The sequence below is a fragment of the Cornus florida genome, unplaced genomic scaffold, assembly GCF_030987335.1.
Source record: "Cornus florida cultivar Cherokee Brave unplaced genomic scaffold, ASM3098733v1 CherokeeBrave_3.0.0_Hap2_Chr02, whole genome shotgun sequence".
NCBI classification, from domain to species: Eukaryota; Viridiplantae; Streptophyta; class Magnoliopsida; order Cornales; family Cornaceae; genus Cornus; species Cornus florida.
The window spans coordinates 113,632,810-113,659,623 of NW_026775572.1; the positions used below are offsets into that span (position 1 = coordinate 113,632,810).

Consider the following 26,814-nt stretch of genomic DNA (forward strand, 5'->3'; position numbering starts at 1 on the left):
CACCTACCCAGCAGGACTCTCTGCCACCATCTCTGATCACACCTCCTGACACATCACACCCATCCCTTTCCTATACCACCCTTACTCCCCCTCTATGGTCTCATGTTGCAGCCCCTTCCAAACTCCATTTTGAATTTCTTCAGCCAGTTACCAATAATGGCAGGACTTATGTGGATCCACCACCATGTACTAAAACTGAAGGCACTTTGGAATGAAAAAGCTGCCTTATTGACTTCTTTCTCCAGAAGAATCTTCATTTTAAATTGGTCAGTACCATTGCTAAAAATCTATGGACTTCTAAAGGCATAGTGGACACAGTTGGAATTGCATCAAGCTTACTAATTTTCAATTTTAGAAATGAAACTGATTGCAGGCATGTGTTAATGTGTTAGATGAGGGTCCATGGACTAACAAAGGCCTAAGCAGTATTGTTAGTGCCATTAACACACCACTCTTTGCTGATCAAAATGACCGAGACTAAAAAAAAAAAAAAAAAAAATGATCGAGACTAAAAAAAGACTTTCCTATGCTAGGATTTGCATTGAGGTAAAAGCATCTCAGGAGCTGAGTGATTCTGTCTTATTGAAAGTGAGTAAGGATAAGTTCATCAATAGTGATGTTACATACCAATGTAAACCACAGTCTTGCATGATATTCAATTGTTTTAATCATCCAGATTCAAAATGCAATAAATCTACCAAATGTTGGGTGCCAATTCAACAACCAAATAAGGGACAACCTCTGAGGCAGTGGACTCGGGTAAAAAAGAAGTCCCCTGTTCTTGATATTGTTAAGGGCACACTCGCTAACCTTGAGAATCCATCCTCCCACCATAAGGCCACATCTGTTTCTGATGGTATGGACCTACCCCTGCTTAACAATACTTCTTTCCAACAGAAGGACACATCTGTTGTACCATGACCTGTGAGTGGAACCCTCTTCAGCCTATTCCACCACTCACAGTTCCTCAAACCTCACCATCTAACCCTAGATCCCATTCCAGTGCCAAAAGACATGTGCCAGTGGGGCAATGATTACATGCAATGATTATCCTCCACCATGGGTCCATGTTATTTCTAACCAGTGTTCATCCTCTAAATCTTCATCATCCCAGTCCAACAGATTCAGTGTCCTGTTTTGCCATGCATCTAAGGAGGGCCAAATCACCATTAAACCTTCAAATGGAAAAGCTCCTTTGACATACTTCACTGTTTCTAAGAATGACTGTACTGCACTTGATGGTCAGTCAAGAATCACTCCTAAGGAGAGAAAGTAATTGAGAAATAATGCTAGAAGAGTTGCTAAGGCAGCTTAGTCTGCATCCCAAAAAGGCTTATAATAGGTTCTTTGAGGACCTACAAACCCCAACAAAGTAACAATTTTTGCTGCTTGGAATGTGAGGGGTGAACAATCCCTCAAGACAAAGAGAAATTAAAAACTTCTTGATGGAAAATCATCTTAATTGTGTTGGACTCCTTGAAACTAAGATTGGAACCTAGGAGGCACAGACATGCCTAAAAAGGCCAAGAATCGTGTTGGACACGGATACGCATCGGACACGCCAAAAAACGTGTTTGGATATTTTTTATTTTTTTGAATATTCGGACACGGCATGGACACGCCGTGGACACGCGTCGGACACACCATATATATTCGGACACGGCAAACTTTCAGGCGACATCTCCGGCGAGCCGAGCCGAGCTACCATGCCGAGCCATATTATGTGCTAAGCTGCCTAAGCCAATCCAAGCCGAGCCGAGCCGAGCCAGTTCCTGAGCCGAGCTGAGCCGAGCTAGAATTTGTTTTTTGGGCTGTTTCAAGTCATTTTTAGGCCGATTTTGACCGTTCAGAAACCCGTTCTTAGCTAAACGGACCGTTCCGGACGCAACTGCGAAGTCTATTTTTTCAAATTCAGATACAATTTGTCAGAATCAAACACCCAAAGTGGTAAAACAAATCCGATGGCATCCTCCAACAATTTCTTCTAGCCCCAGCTTCTGCGTTTAGACAAAGACAACTATGAGAATTGGTGTATTCAAATGAGAGTCGTCCTTGGCTCACAAGACTTGTGGGATTTGATTGAAAATGGATATGATGAACCAGCTTCAAAAAAGGAACTAGATGACTTAAGTGAAGCCCAGAAGGCAGCACTCAAAGAAGCCAAAAAGAAAGACAAGAAGGCGTTATATCTGCTTTATCGAAGTGTCGATGAAGCAAGTTTTAAAAAGATCTCCGCCGTCAACACCTCCAAGCAAGCATGGAAATCCTTTGCAAAGCACATTGAGTGATTGAAAAAACAATCAAAGTTCGACTCCAAGTTCTAAGGGGTGAATTTGAATTGTTGCACATGAAAGACGAGTCAATTTCTGAATACTTCACCAGAACATTGACTATCGTTAATCAGATTAGAAGATATGGAGATAAGATCAAAGATGTTCGTGTGCTTGAAAAGATTATGCGATCTCTCAACTCAAAATTTGAGCACGTTGTTGTTGCTATTAAAGAATCGAAGGATCTTAATGCAATGACAGTAGACGAGCTAATGGCCACACTAGAAATCCATGAACAGAGAATCAATAAAAAGGTCACCTTAAGTTCCCTGGATCAAGCTCTTCAATCAAAGCTTATAATCAATGAAAATAGAGAAGAGCAATGGGGAACCTCACAAAGAGGACAAGGAAGAAGCTGAGGCCGAGGCCGTGGCTATCAAGGACGAGGTGCTGGATTTAGAGGCGGTGGTAGAAGAAATAATAATCAAGGCAGAAGAAGTCAGCCATCAAGAGGAAGATCTAGAGGCAGAGGAAGCACCTTCAATAATCGCTAAAGTTATGACCAAAGTAATGTGCAATGTTATAACTGCAACAAATATGGCCACTACAGCAATGAATGCAAAGGAAAGCCTGCAATCGAAGTTGGAGAGCAAGTGAATTTTGCAGAGAAAGATATAAATGGGCCAAGATCACTAATGGCTCAAGATGCGCACCCTGAAGACGAAAATATATGGTTTCTAGATTTAGGAGCCAGTAATCACATGTGTGGAAATAGACACATGTTTGTCGAGCTTGACAAGACTAGGCAAGGACAAGTCTCATTTGGTGATTTCACAAAAATCCCAGTAAAAGGAAAAGGTAATATTCTGATCAAGCTCAAGAATGGAGATCATGACTTCATATCCAATGTCTACTATGTTCCAGATATGAACAACAATATTTTGAGTCTAGGACAACTCCTAGAGAAAGGATACGACATCAGCATGCAAAATTTGTTTCTAATCATCAGAGATACAAATGGAAATCTTATTGCTTGAATAAAGATGTCCAAGAACAGAATGTTTGCTATTAAGATTCAGCACGATTCAGCAAAATGTTTAAGTGCTGTTGTTAGAGACAAAGATTGGTTGCATTTGAGATTCGGACATCTCAATTTTGAAGGCCTGAAGTTGCTAGCAAGCAAAAATATGGTAAAAGGTTTGCCTTATGTCAATTATCCAGATGAAGTTTGTGAAAGCTGAGTATTTGGAAAACATCACAGATTGAGCTTTGCTAAAGAAATCAAGTGGCAAGCAACAAAGCCACTGGAGCTCGTTCACACAGATGTGTGTGGTCCATTAAAGCCAAAGTCAAATGGACAAAAAAAGTATTTTCTTACATTCATTGATGATTGTAGTAGAAAGACTTGGGTCTACTTCTTGAAGAAGAAATCAGAAGTATTCAATATCTTCCAAGAGTTTAAAGCTCTTGTCGAAAAGCAAAGCAACTACTATATCAAGACAAAAGTAACTTGGTAAAATTGGCGTACTCAATTTGAGAGCCTGACTATCATTATATACAAGTGAAAAATTACAAATATGGAAAAGAGAATAAAATCAAATCAAAATAAAGAGAATAAAATAAAATAAAATCAAATCAGAATAAAAATAAAATCCCTAAAAATTAGCCTATATTGAAGACCCAATAAATCTGCCATAATCGTTGAGTCAACTTATAGATAAGATTTCCAACACTCCCCCTCTTGGGTCTACTTCTTGAAGAAGAAATCAGAAGTATTCAATATCTTCCAAGAGTTTAAAGCTCTTGTCGAAAAGCAAAGCAACTACTATATCAAGACAAAAGTAACTTGGTAAAATTGGCGTACTCAATTTGAGAGCCTGACTATCATTATATACAAGTGGAAAATTACAAATATGGAAAAGAGAATAAAATCAAATCAAAATAAAGAGAATAAAATCAAATCAAATCAAATCAGAATAAAAATAAAATCTCTAAAAATTAGCCTATATTGAAGACCTAATAAATCTGCCATAATCGTTGAGTCAACTTATAGATAAGATTTCCAACACTCCCCCTCAAGCTGGAGCAAATATGTTGACTAAGCCCAGCTTGACGATGGAAGACTGGAGAAGAGAAAGCCCAACAGACTTTGTGAACACATCTGCAGTCTGTTCTGAAGAAGGAACAAAAATAGGATTAATGATACCCGATCGAACCTTCTCTCGAATAAAGTGAATGTCTACCTCAATATGTTTCGACCTTTCATGTAAAACAGAATCAGAAGCAAGCATAATGGCTGATTTATTGTCACAAAACAGCCTTGAAGAACCTTTCTGTACAAGACCCAACTCTCCCAAAATTGATTGAAGCCAAAGGAGCTCACAAGTACCTTGAGCCATAGCTCGGTATTCAGCTTCAGCAGAGGATCTAGAAACAACAGCCTGCTTCTTACTCTTCCATGATATGAGATGATTACTATAGAAAGTACAGAAGCCAGAGGTAAAACGTCTATCTGTCTTACATCCAGCATAGTCTGCATCAGTAAAGCATGAGAGTCCAGACTGATTTCCTGAGGCATAGAACAGACCAAGACTAGGGCACGACTTAAGGTACCTCAAAATATCGTAGACTACATCCATATGAGCTGAGCGATGGGTATGCATGAATTGACTAATCACACTGACAGCAAATGTCAAATCGGGCCTTGTGTTGGTCAAGTAGATAAGACGACCTACTAAACGTTGATACACGGATGGATCTGGAAGTAATTCCCCTGACTCAACAGAGAGTTTAAGATTGGGGTCCATAGGAGTGGAAGTGGGTCGACACCCAAGCATGCCAGTATCTTGAAGAAGATCCAAAACATATTTTCTTTGAGATAAAGAAATTCCACGATGGGATCTAGCAACCTTAATTCCAAGAAAATATCGAAGAGGACCTAAGTCCTTCACATCAAAGGACTTTTGAAGATGAAGTTTCGCCTGTGATAATGATATCATCCACATATACCAATAACATAATGCAATGACCATCAGAGCGACGTCGAATAAAACAAGTATGGTCTGAGTGGCAGCACACAAAGCCCATGGATAAAACAACATTGCTGAAACGACTAAACCAAGCTCTAGGAGATTGCTTCAGACCATAAAGAGACTTCCGTAGCCTACAGACTTTCCCAGCATACTCCCCCTCAGCCCGAAATCCAGGGGGTGGATCTATATATATAGTCTCAAGTAAGTCTCCATTAAGAAATGCATTCTTGACATCTAACTGATGCAGAGGCCAGCAGAGGCCAAGAATGGGCAGCAGACAAGGAGATAAGCAGTCGCACAGACGTCAACTTAGCCACAGGAGCAAAGGTAGCACTAAAGTCTTTGCCCGGAATCTGAGTAAAGCCTTTTGCCACCAACCGAGCCTTATACCGATCAATAGAACCATCGGCTAAGTACTTCACATTAAAGACCCACTTGCAGCCAACCGTTTTCTCCTCAGAAGGTAAAGCAACAAGTTCCCATGTATTATTATGGTGTAAAGCATCCATTTCTGTTGTCATGGCAGACACCCAATTGGGATCCTGTAGGGCTTCTGACACAGATCGAGGAATAGAAACGGTCCTAATCTTGCCCAGGAAGGATTTATATGCACCTGAAAGACCATCATAGGAGACATACTGGGAAATAGGGTGGTTAGTGCTACTAGAAAAACCATACCAATTAGGAGGATGACGATCACGGGTAGGATAACGAGAGGTACGCTCAGGAATTGTAGGAGCAATAGGAGAAGGAGAGTTACCTGGACCTGGTTCTGAAGATAATTCTGGTAGGGGAGGTTGAGTGCGATGGCGACGAGAGTAGACCTGCAAAGGTGGAGGGGAACCCTGCATGGATGGAGAAGGAGATTCCAGGACAGTGTGATTTTCAAAGAGAGGAACAGGACGGGCAATAGGAGAAATCTCCTTCTCCAGATCACAAGAGAGAGAATCCTGTACCACAGAATTAGTACTATAAAAAGGAACAGTTTCATGAAATGTCACATCAAGAGAATGATACATATGTTTGGTCACAGGATCATAACAACGATAGCCCTTTGACATAGCAGAATACCTCAAGAAAATACACCTAATAATTTATCATCAAGTTTATGACGAGAAGGACTACGGTTATGAATAAAACAAGTACAGCCAAAAACACGAGGCAAAAGGTGAAACAATGTATAATCAGGCTGGAGAATCTGAAGTGGTGCCTTACCACCCAAAACTCGACTGGGAGTACGATTAATTAGAAAAGCAGCTGTAAGAACAGCCATATGCCAATAGAATTTAGGCACATTCATACCACTCAGAAGACATCGAATCACAGACATAAGATGACGGTTTTTGCGTTCAGCCACGCCATTTTGCTCAGGAGTATAGGGGCAAGTGAGTTGATGTAAAATCCCCTTTTTATTAAGTTCAGACCGGAACTCATTCGAAACATATTTCCGTCCATTATCAGAACGAATATTACGGACAACAGTGTTATACTGGGTTTTGATCATTTGAAGAAACTGGGTAAATAAAAGAAACACATCAGATTTCTTTTTCAATAAACAAACCCAAGTACAACGAGAATAATCATCAATAAATGTCACATAATATCAATGTCCAGAGAAAGCAGTAACTGGGGAAGGGCCCCAGACATCAGAATGAATAAGATCAAACATACTAGGAGCACAACTCATATGAGAAATATAGCTAGTTCTAGTATGTTTAGAAAGCTCACAAACTTCACATTGAAACTTATGGTCCTTACATGCTTTATTTAACGAAGGAAACAATAGACATAGATATTGAAAGTTTACATGTCCCAAACGTGCATGCCACAGACTAAAAGTGCGAAAAGAAACATCATAAACACTAGAAGTAGGTAGGACAGAAGCTTGAAGACTCATTCCTGGTGGTTCCCCAAAGTAGTAAAGCCCATCACGCTCATAACCCCTGCCAAAAATCCTCTTCGAACAAAGGTCCTGCAACAAACAGTGATCTGGTAAGAATATAACTGCACATTGGAGGTTTTTTGCAAGCTGGCTAACAGATAAAAGGTTAAAGGCAAATTTAGGTACATGAAGGATAGATGAAAGAGAAATATCAGGAGACAGACAAACATCACCCTTATTGTGAATGTAAGATGTAGAGCCATCTGCAAGATACACAGATTGGGTAACAGGTATGACATTAGAAGAAAAAACTGATAACTCACCAGTCATGTGATCATTGGCCCCAGAATCCAGAACCCAAGTGGGCTGCTTGGCCTTAACATGAAATGCAGTAGGAGTACCTGTAGCAATAGTTGCAGTGGGAGCAGTTGAAGGAGCACTAACTCTAGAAGCAAGGGAGCCAAGCTGGTCTTGGATATGCCCAATCTGAGATTGAAGTTGGCTCAGTCCAGGAAATACAGTAGATCCACCAGTAGTAACAGGAGTTTCTGCAACAGCCGCAGTACGAGAAGAACCAGTTCCAGATAAACGGTTCCTAGAAAATTTTTGCTTTAGTTCAGGATGAAGTTTGAAGCAACGAGCCTTAACATGTCCAACCCCTCCACAATGGTGACAAATAATCTGACCTCCAGAAGCTCGTGATCCAAAGTTGGCTGCAAAAGCCATACTATCCCCAGCAGGCTCAGACACTGGTACAGGAACAATTGAGGGCTGAATTAAATGGTGCCTGCGTGCTTCACCATCAACAGTAGCAAAGGCTTCCAACAGGGATGGCATTGGTGATGCATTCAAGATCTGAGACTTTAGTGGTTCAAATTCTGGGCGTAATCCCATCAAAAACTGATAGGTATGCTGATGATCAAGACGTTTGACAAGAAGAGAGGCTGCCTCAGAAGGAAATTCACTGAGAGGCTCATATTAAGCTAGTTCCTCCCAACGAGATCTCAAATACCCAAAATAATCAGTTACAGACAAATTCAGGCCTTCCTGCGAGGCCTTATCAATATCTTGATATAATTAAAAAATACGAGCATCATTCCTAGAATGAGCATACATTTGATTCAAAGCAGTCCACAAGTCATTAACAGAGTCATAAAACATGAATATATTATAAATGCGTTCCTCCATAGAATTAAACATTCATCCTAAAATGGTGCAATTGTCCATATCCCACTGAGCATATTTAGGATCTTTAATATCTGGCCTATTTTCAGTACCCAAAATCCACCCTGATTTGCCTTTTCCACCAACATAGAGGCTGAAGGAACGAGCCCAGGATGCAAAATTATGGCCATTCAACAGCACACTAGTAACTCATTGAGCCGGTATGTGTTGCACCGAAAAGAGAGTTTCTTTATTATTACTTGATTCAGCCATAATATTAAATAGATCAATTCAACAGATTACCAATAATTTCAAATAAAGGAGGAATAAACCTGATTTTGATCAAACCAAGAAGCCGGAGACACTGCGGTCTGATCCGAAAATGCTGCCGAATATCCCGGCAGCCCCAAAAAATTACAAACACGTCTTCTGACCCTTAGTGCATGAAAAAGACTAAGGGAATACCCCTATAGGGGTCGAACCTAGAGGAGATTGACTCCCCCTAGGACTGTCACAACAGCGACCTGAAAAAGAGAGAAGGTCTGTGAAAAAAAAAATAGGGAAGGGGCTGTAACGAGATAGAGAGAGATATTAAAAGAGGCGGTGAAAGAGAGAGAGATGGGGGAGGCGTAGGTTTGAGGCTCTGATACCAAAAAGTAACTTGGTAAAATTGGCGTACTCAATTTGAGAGCCTGACTATCATTATATATAAGCGGAAAATTACAAATATGGAAAAGAGAATAAAATCAAATCAAAATAAAGAGAATAAAATCAAATCAGAATAAAAATAAAATCCCTAAAAATTAGCCTATATTGAAGACCTAATAAATCTGCCATAATCGTTGAGTCAACTTATAGATAAGATTTCCAACAAAGACATTGCGATCAGATCAAGGAGGAGAATATATGTCAAATGCATTTCAGAACTACTGCAAAGAGCACGGCATCCGACAACAAACAACACCATCCTATACGCCACAGCTAAATGGTGTTGCTGAAAGGAAAAATTGCACTATCTTAGTTATGGTCAGAAGCATGTTAAAAGGAAAGTTATTACCCAAAGAATTTTGGGCTGAAGCAGTATCTTGTGCTGTTTACTTGTTGAATAGGTGTCCAACCAGAAGACTTCGTTTCAAGACACCTGAAGAAGCTTGGAGTTCATACAAACCAAGCGTTAATCATTTCAGAATTTTTAGGTGTATTGCCTACACCAAAATCCCAGAAGCCAGAAGAACCAAGCTTGATGACAAAGGACAAAAATGTATCTTTGTCGGTTATGGTAACAGAACAATGGGATATAAGCTGTTTAATCCCATCACCAAAGAAGCTATTATGAGTAGAGACATAATTTTTGAAGAAGATGAAGCTTGGAATTCGGATCAGGACCAAGCAGTTAAATATATAGCGCTCATTCTTGAAGAAGATAAAGAAAATGCAGCAAGAGAAGTTGTAACGGTGCCACAGATTCTTCCATACCGATCTCCCGTACCTTTTAGAAATGATCCCTCATTATCATCAGAGGAGAGTTCAAGTGAAAGACCTAGAAAAATGAGAAGCCTTGGGGAAATATATGAAGCTACTGAAATGGAGGAAGATCAGAATTTGTTATGTTTATTTCTGGATAGTGATCCTGTTAGCTTCACAGAAGCTATCCAAGAGAATAAATGGAAGACGGCCATGGATGAAGAAATCAAAGCTATAGAGAAAAATGATACATGGGAGCTATCTAGTCTACCAAAAGGTCATAAACCTATTGGAGTGAAATGGGTCTACAAGACAAAGAAAAATGAAAAAGGTGAAGTTCAGAGATATAAAGCACACCTCGTAGCAAAGGGCTACAAACAAAGAAAAGGATTAGATTATGGTGAAGTGTTTGCTCCTGTTGCCCAACTAGAGACAATCAGACTAATGATATTTGTTGCTGCCCAGAATAGATGGAAGCTTTACCAACTCGACGTAAAGTCAGCATTTCTGAATGGATTTCTGGAAGAAGAAATCTATATTGAACAACCGTTGGGATACGTAAAAGTCGGGCATGAAGACAAGGTGTACAGGTTGAAGAAAGCCCTCTATGGGCTAAAGTAAGCTCCACGTGCATGGAATACAAGGATTGATAAGTATTTTCAGGATAATGGATTTGAGAAATGTCCATACGAGCATGCTGTATACATGAAGAAAGATGCAAAAGGAGGCGTACTATTTGCATGTCTGTACGTTGATGATTTAATCTTCACAGGTAATAACCCAGCTATGTTGGCATTCAAAAAGAACATGATTCGAGAATTCGAAATGACAGACATTGGTCTAATGGCACACTTTCTTGGAATAGAAGTGATACAAAGAGATAAAGGAATTTTTATCTCCCAAAGTAGATATGCAAAGGAGATCCTCAAGAAGTTCAAAATGGAATCATGCAATTTGGTATTAACCCCAGTAGAAAGCGGACTGGAACTCAGAAAGAATGAAGATGGAGGAAATGCTGATCCAACATACTTTAAAAATTTAGTTGGAACTTTACGATACCTGACTTGTACCAGACCTGATATACTCTACGGAGTTGGATTGATCAACAGATATATGGAAGAACCAGATCAATCACAACTAGATGCTGCAAAGAGGATACTCCGCTACATCAAAGGCACAATCAATGATGGTTTGTCATATACCTCAGCTGATGAGCGTAGTCTTACTGGCTATTCAGATAGTGATTGGGGTAGAGATTTAGAGGAAAGAAAAAACACAACTGGATTTGTCTTTTTCATGGGAAATACATCGTTCACATAGTCATCCAAGAAGCAACCCATAGTGACCCTATCTTCATGTGAAGCTGAGTACGTAGCAGCCAGCTCAACTGTGTGTCATGCTATTTGGTTGGGAAATGTGCTGAAACACTTGGGATTTCCACAAGAAAATCCTACGGAGATTTACATGGATAATCGTTCGGCAATCGCTCTAGCGAAGAATCCAGTATTTCATGAACGAAGTAAGCATATCGACACACGTTATCATTCCATCAGGGAGCATAGCACACCATTCCAAATACTTTAGTACTCTTAAAAAAAAGTATATAATAAAGGTTATGGATTGGATCGGATCATATTTTTGAAACATGATCCGATCTGATCTTTACGAATTACTTATTTATAAATGGCCATCAATCCGATGGATTAAAAAGCCAATCCAGTCCACAGATCGGATTGGACTCATAGATTTGCGGATTTAATGGATAGCCCTAGTTTCGGCTAAAGTAATTGTCTAGTGTATTACATTCCTTTCTTGATACTTGCTCTTGCACTTGATAAACAAGGTTTAATATTATTATTATTTTTTGATGCCTCGAGTTAGCATCAATTCAAAACTACTAAACTCTAAAATTGTATTCAATCACCAACACTGCATTGATTAAGTTTCAATTTCAGACATTTGACACTAACCATCACCTTTAGGTTAATTAATTTAGCAACCAAATTGATTTGTTATATGTAAATTGATTGCCCATTTGACACTAACCATCACATTATCAAAGTGCTTACAATAATACAGCAGTAGGGATGAGCTTAAAAGGTGTACCAACTTTAGTTTGTGGTTCTTCAATGCTCTCATAGATGCTAGGGAATAAACCAAATCACACATTTAGGTCATAGGCTCTAAGCACTTCTGAAATAGGGATGGACTAAGAACCTCTTACAAAAAATGGTTATAGTATGCCTATATATGTTGGGTATGTAAGTCATGTATCAACTTTAAAGAAGTGCTTATTTCTGACTTCTAATAAAACTCTTCTATTTTGAAGCTCATCTCAAACGAAACCAAGAGAGAATTTTGTGTCCGTTGCTTTCACAGTGACCAAAGAGAATTTAGTATTCTGAAGCTCATCTCAAAAAAAAAAAAAAATAGTGCAAAGAACTTGTGAAGATATGGACCATGTAAGTGTCATTCTCTCATCTAAATTAACTCTTTGATTTTTTAACGTGATTATTGCTCTTTTCTTTCACATATTTGGACCAAATGTAGCAATATTTTGCTGTCAATCTTAACTTTCCACTCTGTAATCTTAAACTTACCTTTGAAATTGCTGCTTCAATTACATATCTGTGTACTTAAATTCTTAAGTGAGTTTATAATGATGATCATGTTTGTGATCAATCTTTGGGTTATATATGGAGATCTTATAGGCTTAAGTCAAAGTTTTGTTTTTTCTCTCTTAGACCAAATATATATATATATATATTTTAATGACAAGTACTAAATGATGCAATGGGCTTTTGTGGGGGTTGATTGGTAGCACAGTGAGAAGCTTAAAGAGAGGAATGGTATGCCAAGTTGAATTGCACATTTTAGTGATACATATGTATGCTTAAGCCTGAAGTAGTACTATTTTTAAAAGCATCTTAATCTATTTCTAAGCTTCTATGTTATTCTATAAATCCCTTCAATTTAATTTGACAAATATTGAACTATATATCTATATATATATATTTATAGAAGTGGAGTCAATGTTAGTGCCTCAGAAAATAAGTGAACTGTATGAATGTGGATCGGCCACACATTTTTTTAATTTAGTTGTGTCGTATGAATTCAGGATGAAATTATAGAGGTACCGAAACTCAATGAACAAAATATTGAGGCACTGGAGATCATAGAAGACATAATTGAAGAGATAATTGAAACAATTGCACAGGCCCAAGAACTCAGCCAAGAAATCATAGAAATAGAGGAAATTGATGAAGTCAGAGAAGAAATTACCCAAGAAATCGGCCAAGAAATAGTAGAAATAGAGGAAAATGATGAAGTGAGAGAAGAAATTACAGAATAAATAGCTCCAAAGAAAAAGGGTGGATTAATCACTATGCCCTTCATTTTTGGTAATCATTTATGTAAGTTTGATAACAATAACATGAAGTTTCTTTCTCCGAACGTTGTTTTTAAAATGATGGCATTGTTTAATTTGTGCAGCAATTGATGCATCAGTGAAGTTTGCTATGCTAGTTCTTAAAGTAAATGTGATTATTCACTTAATCAAGCAGCTTCTGATGCCGATTACCAAAGCATTCAACACCTTCACCATTTTTGATATCCTTACAAGCTTGACACCATTGCTTGGGGGCTTCGTCGCCGACGCAGGTGTAGAACGGTTCTAGACCATAATAATTTCCTCCATAATGTACTTAATGGTAAGACACACACACTCTCTCTCTATGTGAATAAAGAAACTAACAGAGTAGTGCTTTAATTTGAATGTGTTTTTTATTCTGTAATTTTTAGATATAACTATGTTCAATTGAAAATAGCAGAGCTTTTGAATTAAAAAAATAGCTCTACTTGGCTCAATGCCCTACCACTGGACAGTTTGAACTGTTGACAAACCGTTATTTGATTTTCCTTAAGCTAATCGCCATAATAATAATTAAGTAAGTAACATAACAAAAAAAAGAAAAAAAAAATACATGTATAATTGGAGCATACCCCAAGGCCCGAACATTAGAGGCCAAGCAAGGCCAAAGGGCACAAGTCAAAAAAAAAACAAGAAATAGGTCCCAAAGATCCAAGACAAAAGTCCAATTGCTCATTTGAAACTAACCTAACAAAACCTAAGACCATAGCCCAGTCAGATGAAAACAAAACGCACTAACTGAACCATAAACCTGAGCTGGAGAATCAACAAACCCGAAAGCATACTATATAATGGTGGTTATGGTGGTGGTGAAGGTGGTGAAGGCGCTAAGGTAAAGGTGAAGAAGGGGTTGGAAAGTGATGGTTCGAAGAAGGAGCTGGGAAGGTTCCATTCAGTGGTAATGGTTTCTGCATATGGACTTCTACATTTCTTAACCATGAACAGCTTCAATGGGACGGCATTGATCACTGAATTCAAAGTTTGTAATGGAGGTAAGGATTTGTTTCAAAAAATTTATGTTGTTCCTTTCCCTCCACACATAGATGATGCCCAAATGAGGAAGTCATTCCAACAATTAGGGCTTGTGTAAAAATCCACACTTATTTTATATCCCATTTCTTATAGTTTTAAAGTAAGAGCATTGATGGAAGAGGTGCTCATGACTCTCTGCTACATTGAGACACAGTGCACACACATTTGGCTGCGTTGTGAAATAAAGAGGGTTTATCTTGAGTCAATAACTTCTCTCGTATTGCTAAATATTGGCAGAAAGAATGTTTGGGTATATAATTGCTGAACCACACCAGTTTGTGCCAGTGCTTGGAGGGTAGAGGTTGTGAAATGGCTTTGAGGGTATGCTTGAGTGTATATCTTTGTGGGTGATGGTGTCCATTGGATGAAATCATTGGAGTTAATGTTTGGGGCAGGTAGGTTTGAGTTGTCACAGAGACAAGGTTAGAGAGAGATTATTTAAGAGTAGAGAAGATACTTCCATATATTTGTTGATCATCATTCCCTGTCTATGAGCAGCAGATTTAGATAATACCTGGTAAAGGGGGCCACATGGGAGTCAATTGTCAAAGAAGACCATACTTGTGGCTCCATTGTTGATCTTGTGCTTGACTAAATGTTGACCAAGGTGCCTATTTTGTAACAATTTTCTGTAGAACCATGAACTATCATTTAGTATACTGATATCCCAAATGTTTTGTTTGATGAGATGCTTTAGAGTCGATTCCTTTGAGATGCTATTTGACTCATTTGAGCGAAGTGTCCACAGGTGCCTTAGAATAGATGCCTTGTTCCACTGTGGGATGTCATAGATGCCAAGACCTCTAGCCTGTTTTGGGATGCAGACCTGATTCCGTACAACCTTAGCTCTAAATTTGGCTACATAAATCTCTGTAGTATTTGAGCAATTTGGTCACACACTTTAGCAGGCAGCATCAGTAAATTTATCCAGAAGGTATGAATGCTGAAGAGAGTAGCTTGAATCAGTTGTAGTCTCCCTGCAAAAGAAAGTGCTCTAGCTGTCCAATTTGTCACTCTTGATAGCATTCTATCAATGAGTGCTTGGAAGTCACTAGTAATTAGTCTTGAAGTAATTAGGGGTAGCCCAAGGTACCTAATTGGGAGGGTACAACATGGAAACTGGAATAAGCTGCAAATGGCATTTGGGATGGCAGTTGGTACCCCACTAAAGAAAAGATGACTTTTGTTTGGATTAGGGGAGAGATCAAAGAGCATGCTAAAGGTATCAATGGACTTTTTAATAATCTGTGTAGACCTGAAATCACCATGACAGAACATAAAGATGTCATCAACATATGAAAGGTGAGAGAGTTTGGTATCCTTACACCTCCAATGGTAATTAAAATAATTTTTAGAAGAGGCAAGCTGCTTAGTTATGGATGATAGAACATCCATAGCTATGATAAAGAGAGGTAGGCGGATAGAGGATCCCCCTATCTACCATTAAAAAACCACAGGGTTCTTCATCGACAGATATAGAGAAGGAGGTAGTTGAGATACAAGATCTGGTCCAAGAAATGAAAATGGGAGGAAAGTGCATTGGCTTAAGGACATTAAGAATGAATTTCCAATGGCGACAGTCATAAGCTTTATGTAGGTTAACCTTGTGTGTCCATCTAGGAGGATGAAGGTCCTCATGATACCCTCTTAACAGTTCTTGGGCCAATATGATGTTGTCCCCAATTTTCCTACCTTTAATAGAGGCGTTTTGTGCTTTGTCAATAATGGTAGGCAGAATGGGCTTTAACTTGTTAGCAAGGAGCTTTGAAATTCTTTTTTACAAGACATTACAACAAGATATATAGGTATATAATCAGAGGGTGAAGTGGGATTAGGAAGATGGAAATCATATCTATAGGTTTACTCGATGATTGTGGCAAATTTATTGGGTCTTCATTATAGGCTTATGTTTAGGCTTTTGTTTAGGGATTTGATTTTTATTCTCTTTCCATATTTGTAATTTTCCACTTGTATATAATTTTCCATTCACTGTAGTAACAACCAATGGTGAGAAAACATGAGAAATATCAGAAAGAAGAGATGTGTTACCTGTCATGTGATCGGATGCCCCTGAATCAATGATCCAAGGTGTAGAAGATGAAGCATGGAGACACGTATTACCTGAAGTAACGATAGTAGCGGTGGAGGAGGGCTGATTTGCACGCTCATGCTTTACCAGAGAATCATATTCGGCTTTGGAGAGAATGACTTGTTCATTCGCAGGAGTGGGAGTAGTCTCCTCCAAAACTGAAGCTTGATTAGCCCAAGCTGGCTTGCCATGAAGAGCCCAGCAAAAGTCAACAAAGTGATTGTTTTGGCCACAATGAGTACAATTCTTGCTGTCGCAACCCCCTCTGCCGCCACGAGTACCACGGCCTGCGTTGGAAGGACCTCTGACCCTCGTCCTCCACGGAAAGTATCATGTTGTTTAGTAGGAACAACAAGAGCATAGTGGTTGTCCTTCTCAATCACAAGGATATAAATAGATGCTCTTCGAACTCAAGCAAAAGTCTCACTTGCTGTGGGTATCTCCTTGCCTGACAAAATTTGTGAACTGATCGAAGCGAGTTCGGGTTTAAGTCCATTAAAAATTTTGCCACCTGAAACTCTTCCCTGTGCTGTTTTTGTTGTTCTATGTTTGTAGTCAATGGTTAGTAGACATTCAATTCTTCCCACACGCCCTTTAGTTTTGAGTAATAATCTTCAACTGAACGATCTCCCTGCTGGAGATTGAAAATATCCTGATACAACTGATAAATACAAGAAATATTCTTCTCTAAATAATACGTGTCCCTGAGATTTTCCCAAATATCTTTGGTAGATTCTAGGAATGACACGCTGTTGAAGATCTCAGGCTCCAAGCTATTCCATAACCAAGTAATAATATAAGCATCTTCTTTCTCCTAAGCCTCAATAATCTTTTCATCACTGGTGGGTTTGGTTGATTTAACATATGACAGTTTTCCTCGAGCCCATAAGAGCACCTCTATGGCTCGAGACCATTGAAGGTAGTTCGAGCCTTTCAGTTTGGTGCTGGTGATTGACCTAAGAAGATAGGATTCCTTAGTATCCATCACAAGAGCTGCCGAACAAATGAGATATAGTAGTGAGCGGGAGCCGAGATGAACCTGAAAGAAATTATAGAGGAGAGAGCCGAGGAGGGATCTGAGAGAGATTGCCGAGACGAGAATTGAGATCACCGAGGAGAGATTGCCGAGAAGAGATTGTTGAGAGAAAGCCGAGATGGAATCAAGATCGGAGAGTTTGAATAAGACTAAAGAAAAAAAAAAATTTAAAGAGGGATCGATTTTTGCTCTGATACCATGTTGAAAGAGAGAGAGAGAGAGAGGGAGAGAGAGAGAGAGAGAATATATGAAAACGTATATATTATTGAGTGAGTAATACAATAATACAATGGTGTTTATATAGGATAGGCTGTAGGAGTAGGTGAGTGGAGAACAAGTAAACCCTATACATGGTAATTCTATACATGACAATGAGGGGTAGGTGACAACTCATACAATACTAACTGTAAACGTGCGACAACTCATACAATACTGTACAACATACTTCAACCTAACTTTCTTTCTAAAACATTCTTAAAATCCCCAAGTGCCTCACTTATATATAAAAAATATCATGGCATGTCCCTGCCATGTCCGAAATCCGAATATATATTGCGTGTCCGCCGTATCCGAATATTCAATATAATAAAAAATATCCAGACACGTTTTTTGGCATGTCCGACACATGTCCGACGCCTATCCGTGTCCAACACGGATTCTTTGCCTTTTTAGGCATGTCCGTGCCTTCTAGGTTCTAATCTTAGTTTCAAGGAGTCCAACACAATTAAGATGATTTTCCATCAAAAAGTTTTTAATTTCTCGTCTTGAGGAATTGTTCACCGCTCACATTCCAAGCAGCAAAAATTGTTACTTTGTTGGGGTTTGTAGGTCCTCAAAGAACCGTTTATAAGCCTTTTTGGATGCAGACTGAGCTGCCTTAGCAACTCTTCTAGCATTATTTCTCAATTACTCTCTCCTTAGGAGTGATCTAGGATTAGGTCTTGCCTGACCATGAAGTGCAGTACAATCATTCTCAGAAACAGTGATGTCAAAGGAGCTTTTCCATTTGAAGTTTTAAGGGTGATTTGGCCCTCCTTAGATGCATGGCAAAACAGGACACTGAATCTGTTAGAGGACTGGGATGATGAAGTTTTAAAGGATGAGCACTTGTTTGAAATAACATGGTGGTGGAGGAGAATCATTGGATGTAATCATTGCCCCACTAGCACATGTCGTTCGGCGCTGGAATGGGATCCAGGGCTAGATGGTGAGGTTTGAGGAACTGGGAGTGGTGGAATAGGTTGAAGAGGGTTCCACTCACAGGTCATGGCTGTGCTAAGCACAGCTACATCAGATGTGTCCTTCTTTCGGAAAGAAGTATTGTTAAGCAGGGGTAGGTCCATACCATCAGAAACAGATGTGGCTTTATGGTGGGAGGATGGATTCTCAAGGTTAGCTAGTGTGCCCTTAACAATATCAAGAGCAGGGGACTTCTTTTTTACCCGAGTCCACTGCCTCAGAGATTGTCCCTTATTTGGTTGTTGAATTGGCACCCAACATTTGGTAGATTTATGGCATTTTGAATCTGGATGACCAAAACAATTGAATATTGTGCAAGACTGTGGTTTCCATTGGTATGTAACATCAATATTGATGAACTTATCCTTGCTCACTTTCAATAAGACAGAATCACTCAGCTCCTGAGATGCTTTTACCTCAATGCAAATCCTAGCATAGGAAAGTCTTTTTTAGGTCTCGGTCATTTTGATCAGTAGAGAGTGGTGTGTCAATGGCACTAACAATACTGCTTAGGCCTTTGTTAGTCCAGTATTCCAGTTGAATGTTACGAAATTTAATCCATAAAGGGATGTAATTGTAGGAGTCCTTAGTAAGCTGCATGTTGTGATGCCATTGCTTTAGGACAAGAGGTCTATTAGAGAAGGTCCATGGACCCTCATCTAACACATGCCTGCAATCACTTTCATTTCTAAAATTGAAAATTAAAAAGCCTGATGCAATTCCAACTGTGTCCACTAGGCCTTTTGAAGTCCATAGATTTTTAGCAATGGTACTGACCAATTTAAAATGAAGATTCTTTTGGAGAAAGAAGCCAATAAGGCAGCTTTTTCATTCCAGAGTGCCTTCAGTTTTAGTACATGGTGGTGGATCCACATAAGTCCTGCCATTATTGGTAACTGGCTGAAGAAATTCAAAATGGAGTTTGGAAGGGGCTGTAACATGAGACCAGAGAGGGCGCGTAAGGGTGGTACAGGAAAGGGATGGGTGTGATGTGTCAGGAGGTGTGATCAGAGATGGTGGCAGAGAGTCCTGCTGGGTAGGTGGTAAGGCTGGGTGAGACATACCAAGCCCCCATGGTGGTTGGGTGTCTTGAGATTTGGGAAAGAAAGGTTGTTCACAATGGGAAGGGGTCAGTCAGAGAGAGCCTTACATGAGGAAGATGCAGCATTAGTGAAGCATGAACACATTCAGTGTTAAGTGGTGGAAAATCATGATTCCTTGATCCTACCAGAGGATCAGGGGAGGGGAAGAGATGATGTGGAACCATGGGACTGAGTGAGATCATGTGCAGCAGGATAATGAGAATTTTAAGTGTCTTATAAATGAGAGATTACCTTCAAAAGCTTGTCAATTTCTTTTTGCAGCTCAATAGGATGCTTGAAATCTTTATAGATCTATATCTGTCCTCAAAAGAAGTTTAACCTGGTTCCTTAAGCTCTTGGCCTCTTCAACTTGGTTCACAGCTCTCTTCAGCTCCAATCCATGGTCCACATCTGGTTGGAATTGCTTGAGTCTCCTGTTGAGTAACAAATTATCCCTTTGAAGGACATCAACAAATTTCTCAATAGCAGAGAGTTCACGTGTAAGGGCATTCATCCTAGCATTATATTGCAAAGCCAAGGACACTTTATTGTTCTCATCCCCAGACCCCTCAGCATTGTCAACGAGTTCATTACAATATAGGTCAGATGAGGTTTGAAAATGTAGGAGCATTATTTTACTAATGTATTATACTTGTCCATTAGTAAAATAAAATAATAAATAAATAAATAAAAATATCATGACTTGAACAAAGAACAAGCAATTTTACTAATGGACAAGTATAATACACAACAATGCACACAAGTATTTGGACACTTTACAACGCACCCACACAAAAGCTTTGTATAGAAGTTGCACACACCAGGACTCACTCAATCACACTTATTCACAGAATGTCACTTGGGTGTTTCTCTACCCAAATCTCTTATTTATACTAGTGCTCAACGACTTACAAAGTCGATTGGATTGGTCTTGAATATAATATCCTACAGAGAAGTTTCTTAGAGGGAGACTTCTAGAAAGAGAGAAGGAGATAATTTGTGGAACTTTCTACTAACAGAGAAGTCAGTGTCAACTTCAACAAACTAACCAAGAGAAAACAGAGAGATGGTTAGTTTACCTCATGGGAGAATTCAAATGAGTACATGAATGAATAGTGGACAAAATACGTTGTATATACAGTAGTCGATTCATCATCTGTATTTTAGAAAGTCCTCTAAAATATTTTCACATGTCACTGATGCATGTGGTAGGTTATTTGCATATGCATTCAGTGCTTATGAATCAAAATATGATTTTTATTTTTTATTTTTTATGGTACAATCAAATATAAATTATCAAAACAAATTGTACAAATTAATGCATGCGTACATTTATATTAGCGAACCAAATTGTTATCAAATTATTGAGCTTCTATTTGTTGTTTGAATATAAAATTTAACTCTTACCATATTTTTGTGTAATCAGGGGATGATATGTTTAATTTCATCATTAACACTACCGGGATGGAGGCAGGCCAATTTTGGCCAATTGGCAACCATTGACATCTCTCTCCTACTGACTGCTTTGGGGTCTGGTGGAATTCGGCCTTGTGTGGTACCATTTGGGGCAGATCAGTTTGAAGAAACAGACCCTCAAGAAAAGACTAAGACGGGGAACTTCTTCAATTGGTACTACTTCTTCATGGGGTTATCTACCGTGTTAGCAACAATAGAAGTGGTGTATGTTCAACACAATTTTGGACGGGCATGGGGATTTGGAGTCCCTACCATAGCAGTGTTATTATCCGTCATTGCCTTCATTTCCGGATATCCTTTGTACCGAAAACTAGACCCGGTAGGGAGCCCGTATACACGATTATTAAAAGTCTCCTTTGCTGCAATAAGGAAAAGAAGTCTAACCATGGTTTTGGATCCTAGAGGGTTGTATGAGAATGAGGAGCTTGATGCTTATATAGCTGGCAATCGGAGGCTTCTTCACACTCAACACATGCAGTAAGTCCCTCTGCCTCTCTCTGTTTGTTTTGTGTAGACGTTATGAAGTACACTGGACATATGAGAATATGGGGTAGATATTGCGTGAATTGAAACTCAAAGATAGTATTTTCAATAACGAATGACTTTCTTACTCTTTGGGAAAACTTATAAATTTTGGATCTCTTTTCACTTCAAGGAAATTCTGAAAGGCAATATGAAGTTATTTTTAAAATCAACAATTTAAAGTTTATTAATTTTTTTTTTTTTTTTTTAATGTAATTTCGTATTTAATATGAACTGACTTATTAATAACATTAGTCAATTACATTTGGCAAAAACATGTGTATGGTAGAATTCAGAGTGATGAAGACCACTGTATCCTTTGTCATCATGATCGTTATATGAGAGAGTCCTTATGATTCAGCCATTTCCCTCTATATAGATAACTAGATGTGTGAGAATGGACTAGTAAGACTACCATTCCAAGCATTCTTGCTTGTTCGAAAAGGAAAATTATGAATTATATGTGCCTCATATTCATAATTCTAAGCCTTGTATAAGGTCATTTCATAATTATAAGCTCTGGTCCTTCATTAGATTATCCCCACTCCACCTGTACTAGAAGAATTAACTTTGACATCTTATATCAATCACTTTTGTTTTAGTCATTGCATTGGTTTATCAGTTTGTTGGACTGTCAAACCACCTGGTATTTAGTACATTTATATTGTAAAGCTTGGTTCAAATTGTCATTGGTTAAAAATGATCGAATTTTCTTCTCAAAAATAAAAAATTTATTTGAAGATAAAATTGGTGACTAATAAATGTTAGGTGAGAGTTTAATTTTTGCTCGTGGTGTGCTGCAGATTTCTTGATAAGGCTGCCATTGTCACTAAAGAAGACAACCTCGGCTAAACACCTTCCACACAGTTGAAGAACTGAAAACATTTATTCGAATGGGACAGATGTGGCAGCTGGAATCATCCTCAGTGCAGCCTATGCCCAACAAATCACATTCTCAGACAAACAAGCCCTCACCATGGATAGACACCTGACAAGGTCATTTCAAATTCCTGAAGGCTCCATGACCATCTTCACAGTCACCTCCATGCTTGTCACAGTAATCTTCTATGTTTGTGTGTTCGTCCCTATTATCCGTTGATTCACGGGTGTAGACTGGGGCATCTCCTTCCTGGTGCGGATGGGTATTGGCTATTTCATTTCAATACTCGCCACCCTAGTTGCTGGCTTCATTGAAGTGAAGCGTAAACATGCCACAATTTCCATCACTGTCTTCTGGCTCGTGCCATAGTCCGCCCTTCATGGCATCTCTGAGGCCTTCATGCTTATTGGATATCTTGAGTTCTTGTATGACCAGGCACCGGATAGCTTGAGGAATACTGCTTTGGGGTTGTTTTCGATAGCCAATGCAGCTGGGGGTGTCACTAGTGCACAAGTTTAGTGCTGGTCCGGGTGGTTCAAATTGGCTTCCCCATGATGACTTGAATAAAGGGAAGTTGGAATACTTTTACTGGTTGATAACATTGCTGCAGCTTGTGAATCCTGTTTATTACATATGCTGCCCAATGTTCCATACCTTCAAGCCATTGAGACGGGCCAGTCTTTGAGGGAAGATAGTGGTGGTCAGGGAAAAGGTTGATTCTGTTCATTTTACTGTTCCCACCTCTTCTCAAGAGACTATTCAAGATGGAGGCTTACACGAATTGAAGAGTTGAACACACAAGACATTTGAGTCATTTTCAAAAATCTTAATGCCTTTTTTGTTATTATTTTTTTAAGATGCATATATTGATATTATATTTTTTTATTATTATTTTTTAATCATTGATAAAAATTTCACATACATCACTCACACACTCAGAGTTTACTATGTAAAATGTGAACATGGGTATTTGCTAAACCATTCAAAAACATGTTAAATGTGAACATATGTATTTGGGTCGTGCTCTATAGCCTCTATTCCTTCACAGAAGTCACCCATTTGCCACAATGCACCCACGTGCACTGCGAACCCGTGTTTCTTTCTGCAGCTTTGCCACCATGCACTGCAACCCTCTCTTTCTCCACGCCTCATTCGTCAAATTTGAATACATTCATAATTCAACATCAATTAAATATCACTCCAACCTTGGTCGAATAAATATTTAAACAATAATATTAGATGTTTGGTACAGAAATAGTGTATTGAAAACTCGCTATGGACAACTTTTTCATTCATTTCGGCCGCATTCACATTTATTCTCCTTATATATATATATATATATATATATATATGACTTTTTTGGTTATATGCTTGTAAAGATTCCACTATTACCAAAAAAAAAAAAAAAATTTATTTCGAAATAGTAATGTTACAATAGTAATTTTTGTGCCATTCCAATATTACATAATGCTACAAGGACTCTTGTAAGTATATCAGATTTTTCTAAAATATTTTATGTCATTGATTAATACATTATATTAATATTTTTTTTTGATGACTAGCATTCAATTAGGATCGGTTATTGGTTTTTTTTCCAAAACAATACTTTCAACAAATGAGCAAAATACTCCCTGAACTAAAAAAATGAGCAAATCACTCGTAGTACTTCCAAAAGTGAGCACTTTGCCTCCTCCGGTCATCGAAATCCACTTTCCGTCAATATGATCATGTGATTGACTCTTTATAATTAATTCCAAAAATACCCTCCAAGATGACCATTATGCCCTCACTCCCTATATAAAGCATTTTGCTTTTTTTTACCCCAATCAAACCCATTTGCCCAACTATCTCTCCATTGCTCATCATTGTCTCTTTGCTCTCTCCCCAAGTCCGTGTATATATATATATATATATATACATATATATTTATATATATTGTTATAGTAAATATGAACATATTGTTACTATGTACTATTTTTAAATATTCATATTGATTCCGGATTTCCCCCCTAATAATATAGTGTAGCTTGAGAGCTCTGATTCATCAATGAGAATCAATAACATGAAAAGCAGCAAAAATATATATATATATATATTAAATAAATAAAAGACAAACTCATTTGAGGATATTAACATTTAATAGTGAACGAAAAATTAAAATAAAGTGAACTAAATACGCCAAAATCTAAATAATAATAATAAAAATTTAATTTTTAAATTCTCTAATTTATTCTCTCCCTCCCTAGACTTGAACCCAAGGTCAAGTGGGTTCAAGCCATAAGTCAAGTGGTTTGAGTCACTTAGACCATAATCTAATTTCACCGAGCCATATTAAAATTTGTCTAAACCATTTAATTCGGATTGCACTCAATTCAGCATTTATATAGTATACATGCATTTTTGAGTCCGAGAGGGTATTACAAAGAGGAGGTCCGTCGTATTCACGAGTTTGTAGTGCTGCTACTGGTGGAAGTTGTGATACCGCTGAATTTCCACGTGTAGGTTGGCCAATCCCAAATCCGAAAGCCTGGGGATATCAAAACAATTGAGTAATAAATGAACACAGAATACAATAAGGAATAAAAACAGAATGAATAATAATGATGAAAGAAAACTAAATTAATAAATATAATAATAATAATTGATACAAAAATCCAGATGATAAAATAATGAATCTACAACATACAACCCGGCTGGGAATTCGAATATCGTGGATCCCTAATAAATCCCTAATAAATCTCATACGGGAAACAACGCCTAAGTCTACTGAGCAATAAATACATGGACTAAGTCAACTGAGCGAAGATGAACTCCTATGTCAACGACACCGGAAGAATGATGATGACTGATTTCTGATCTACACGAACAACCTCTACGCCTGGTACTCACAAGGACCTAAAAAATATTACAACAAAGGTTGGTCAAAACTCACGAATAAGACTTTTTCATTACAACCCAAACAGAGGCCCGATGAACGATACAATCCTAACCAACTCATGCAATATTTACATAGTTGATAAGTATATATATATATACACACTAAAGTCTCTCACTGGACTAGGACAGACTTAACCAGATAGTGAGTATCTCATGCAAAGTGTATACAAGGTGGTCACGAGTCCTCCTTTTACCAGGGCATACACATCCCTATATCTAGCTACCCATCTCAACCGGCAATATACGCCTTAGTCCTAACTATTGATCACGAGACCTCAAGCTCGTATTATGGTACATATAATAACGATATATACACCTAGTCATATCCGGACAATGGCACACCAAAAATAAACTACCGTAACCATATCATGACAATGGTTCGGGAACATATAAAATAATATAGCCATATCCTAACAATGGCATGTCATCTATATTCTGACAATGGCATGACATAGAACCTGTGACGGCCCTGATTTTTCAATCTAGTGCGTCCTGTAATGACCTAAAGTTTGACCTGATAATGAATCTTGCATGCGAAAGCGGAAATAGAAACCAAGTCTCTAGAGGGTACAATACATCTCTAAGACGCCAAAGCGACTTTCCATGAGATCACGGAACTCAACGAGAATGAAAATGGAAGCTAGGGTTGAAAATAGACTAAGTATGCCCCCCAAGGGCAAAATAGTCCTTTCACACTAAAAAGGAAGTCTCTAGGGATGCACATCATCCCTAAGACACTATTGTGACTTTCCATGAAGCCACGGAACACAAAGAGACAACATGCGGGAGCGACATTTTAAAAATGAATAAGTTTAACCTTAGGGGCAAACTGATAATTCCTAGAAAGATATAGGTGCTACCGAACACACCATTGGATAGATGGCAAAAAAATAACAAATTTAGACTCAAAAATCACTTGATTTGGAGTTCGGATGAAGAAGAACCGCCAAAAACAACATAGGAGTCGTCGCGGCCAAGGGAAGGCACCCAGGGTGCCACCACACGCGGGCCCCTGTGCGCGCAGCTGGGCTGCTGACAGCAGCAACCCCATTTTGCTGATTTTCCAAAAACAGTGTGCTTTTTCAGACCCTTTAACGACTTTTTTTGGAAAACCTCAAAGAAGAAACCCCCCTTAAAATCATGTTTTCTAGCTGACCATGTCAAAAGAATTTTATTTTTGATGTAAAATTCCCAAAATGCCCTTATGCTCAGGTTTGACAAAAAACCTAAAATAGAATTTGCTTTAAGTGTTCAAATGGCCGAATATGAAGTTGTGTGC

General features: G+C 38.5%; 1 protein-coding gene and 1 pseudogene across 1 annotated transcript; one reads left to right on the forward strand and one right to left on the reverse strand.

The window, feature by feature from the left end:
- LOC132295579 (protein NRT1/ PTR FAMILY 3.1-like) overlaps nt 1-23,670 on the forward strand; it is a 41,859-nt pseudogene extending 18,189 nt beyond the window's left edge.
- Nucleotides 6,901-8,093, reverse strand: LOC132295581 (uncharacterized). The gene is made up of 2 exons (XM_059793877.1): nt 7,508-8,093; nt 6,901-7,274 (listed from the first exon to the last, which is right to left on the reverse strand). Exons 1-2 carry the CDS (start codon nt 8,076-8,078, stop codon nt 7,237-7,239), a joined length of 609 nt encoding a protein of 202 aa, XP_059649860.1. The 5' UTR covers nt 8,079-8,093; the 3' UTR covers nt 6,901-7,236.
- Nucleotides 23,671-26,814: the final 3,144 nt, after the last annotated feature.

What these genes read in the sequence shown, in the direction of transcription:
- LOC132295581 (XM_059793877.1), bottom strand. Translation starts at nt 8,078, where the DNA reads ATGGGATTACGCCCAGAATTTGAACCACTAAAGTCTCAGATCTTGAAT. An exon ending in GGCCAATGATCACATGACTG is followed by an intron (nt 7,275 to 7,507) that starts GTGAGTTATCAG and finishes TGTTTGTTGCAG; the next exon opens with GACCTTTGTTCGAAGAGGAT.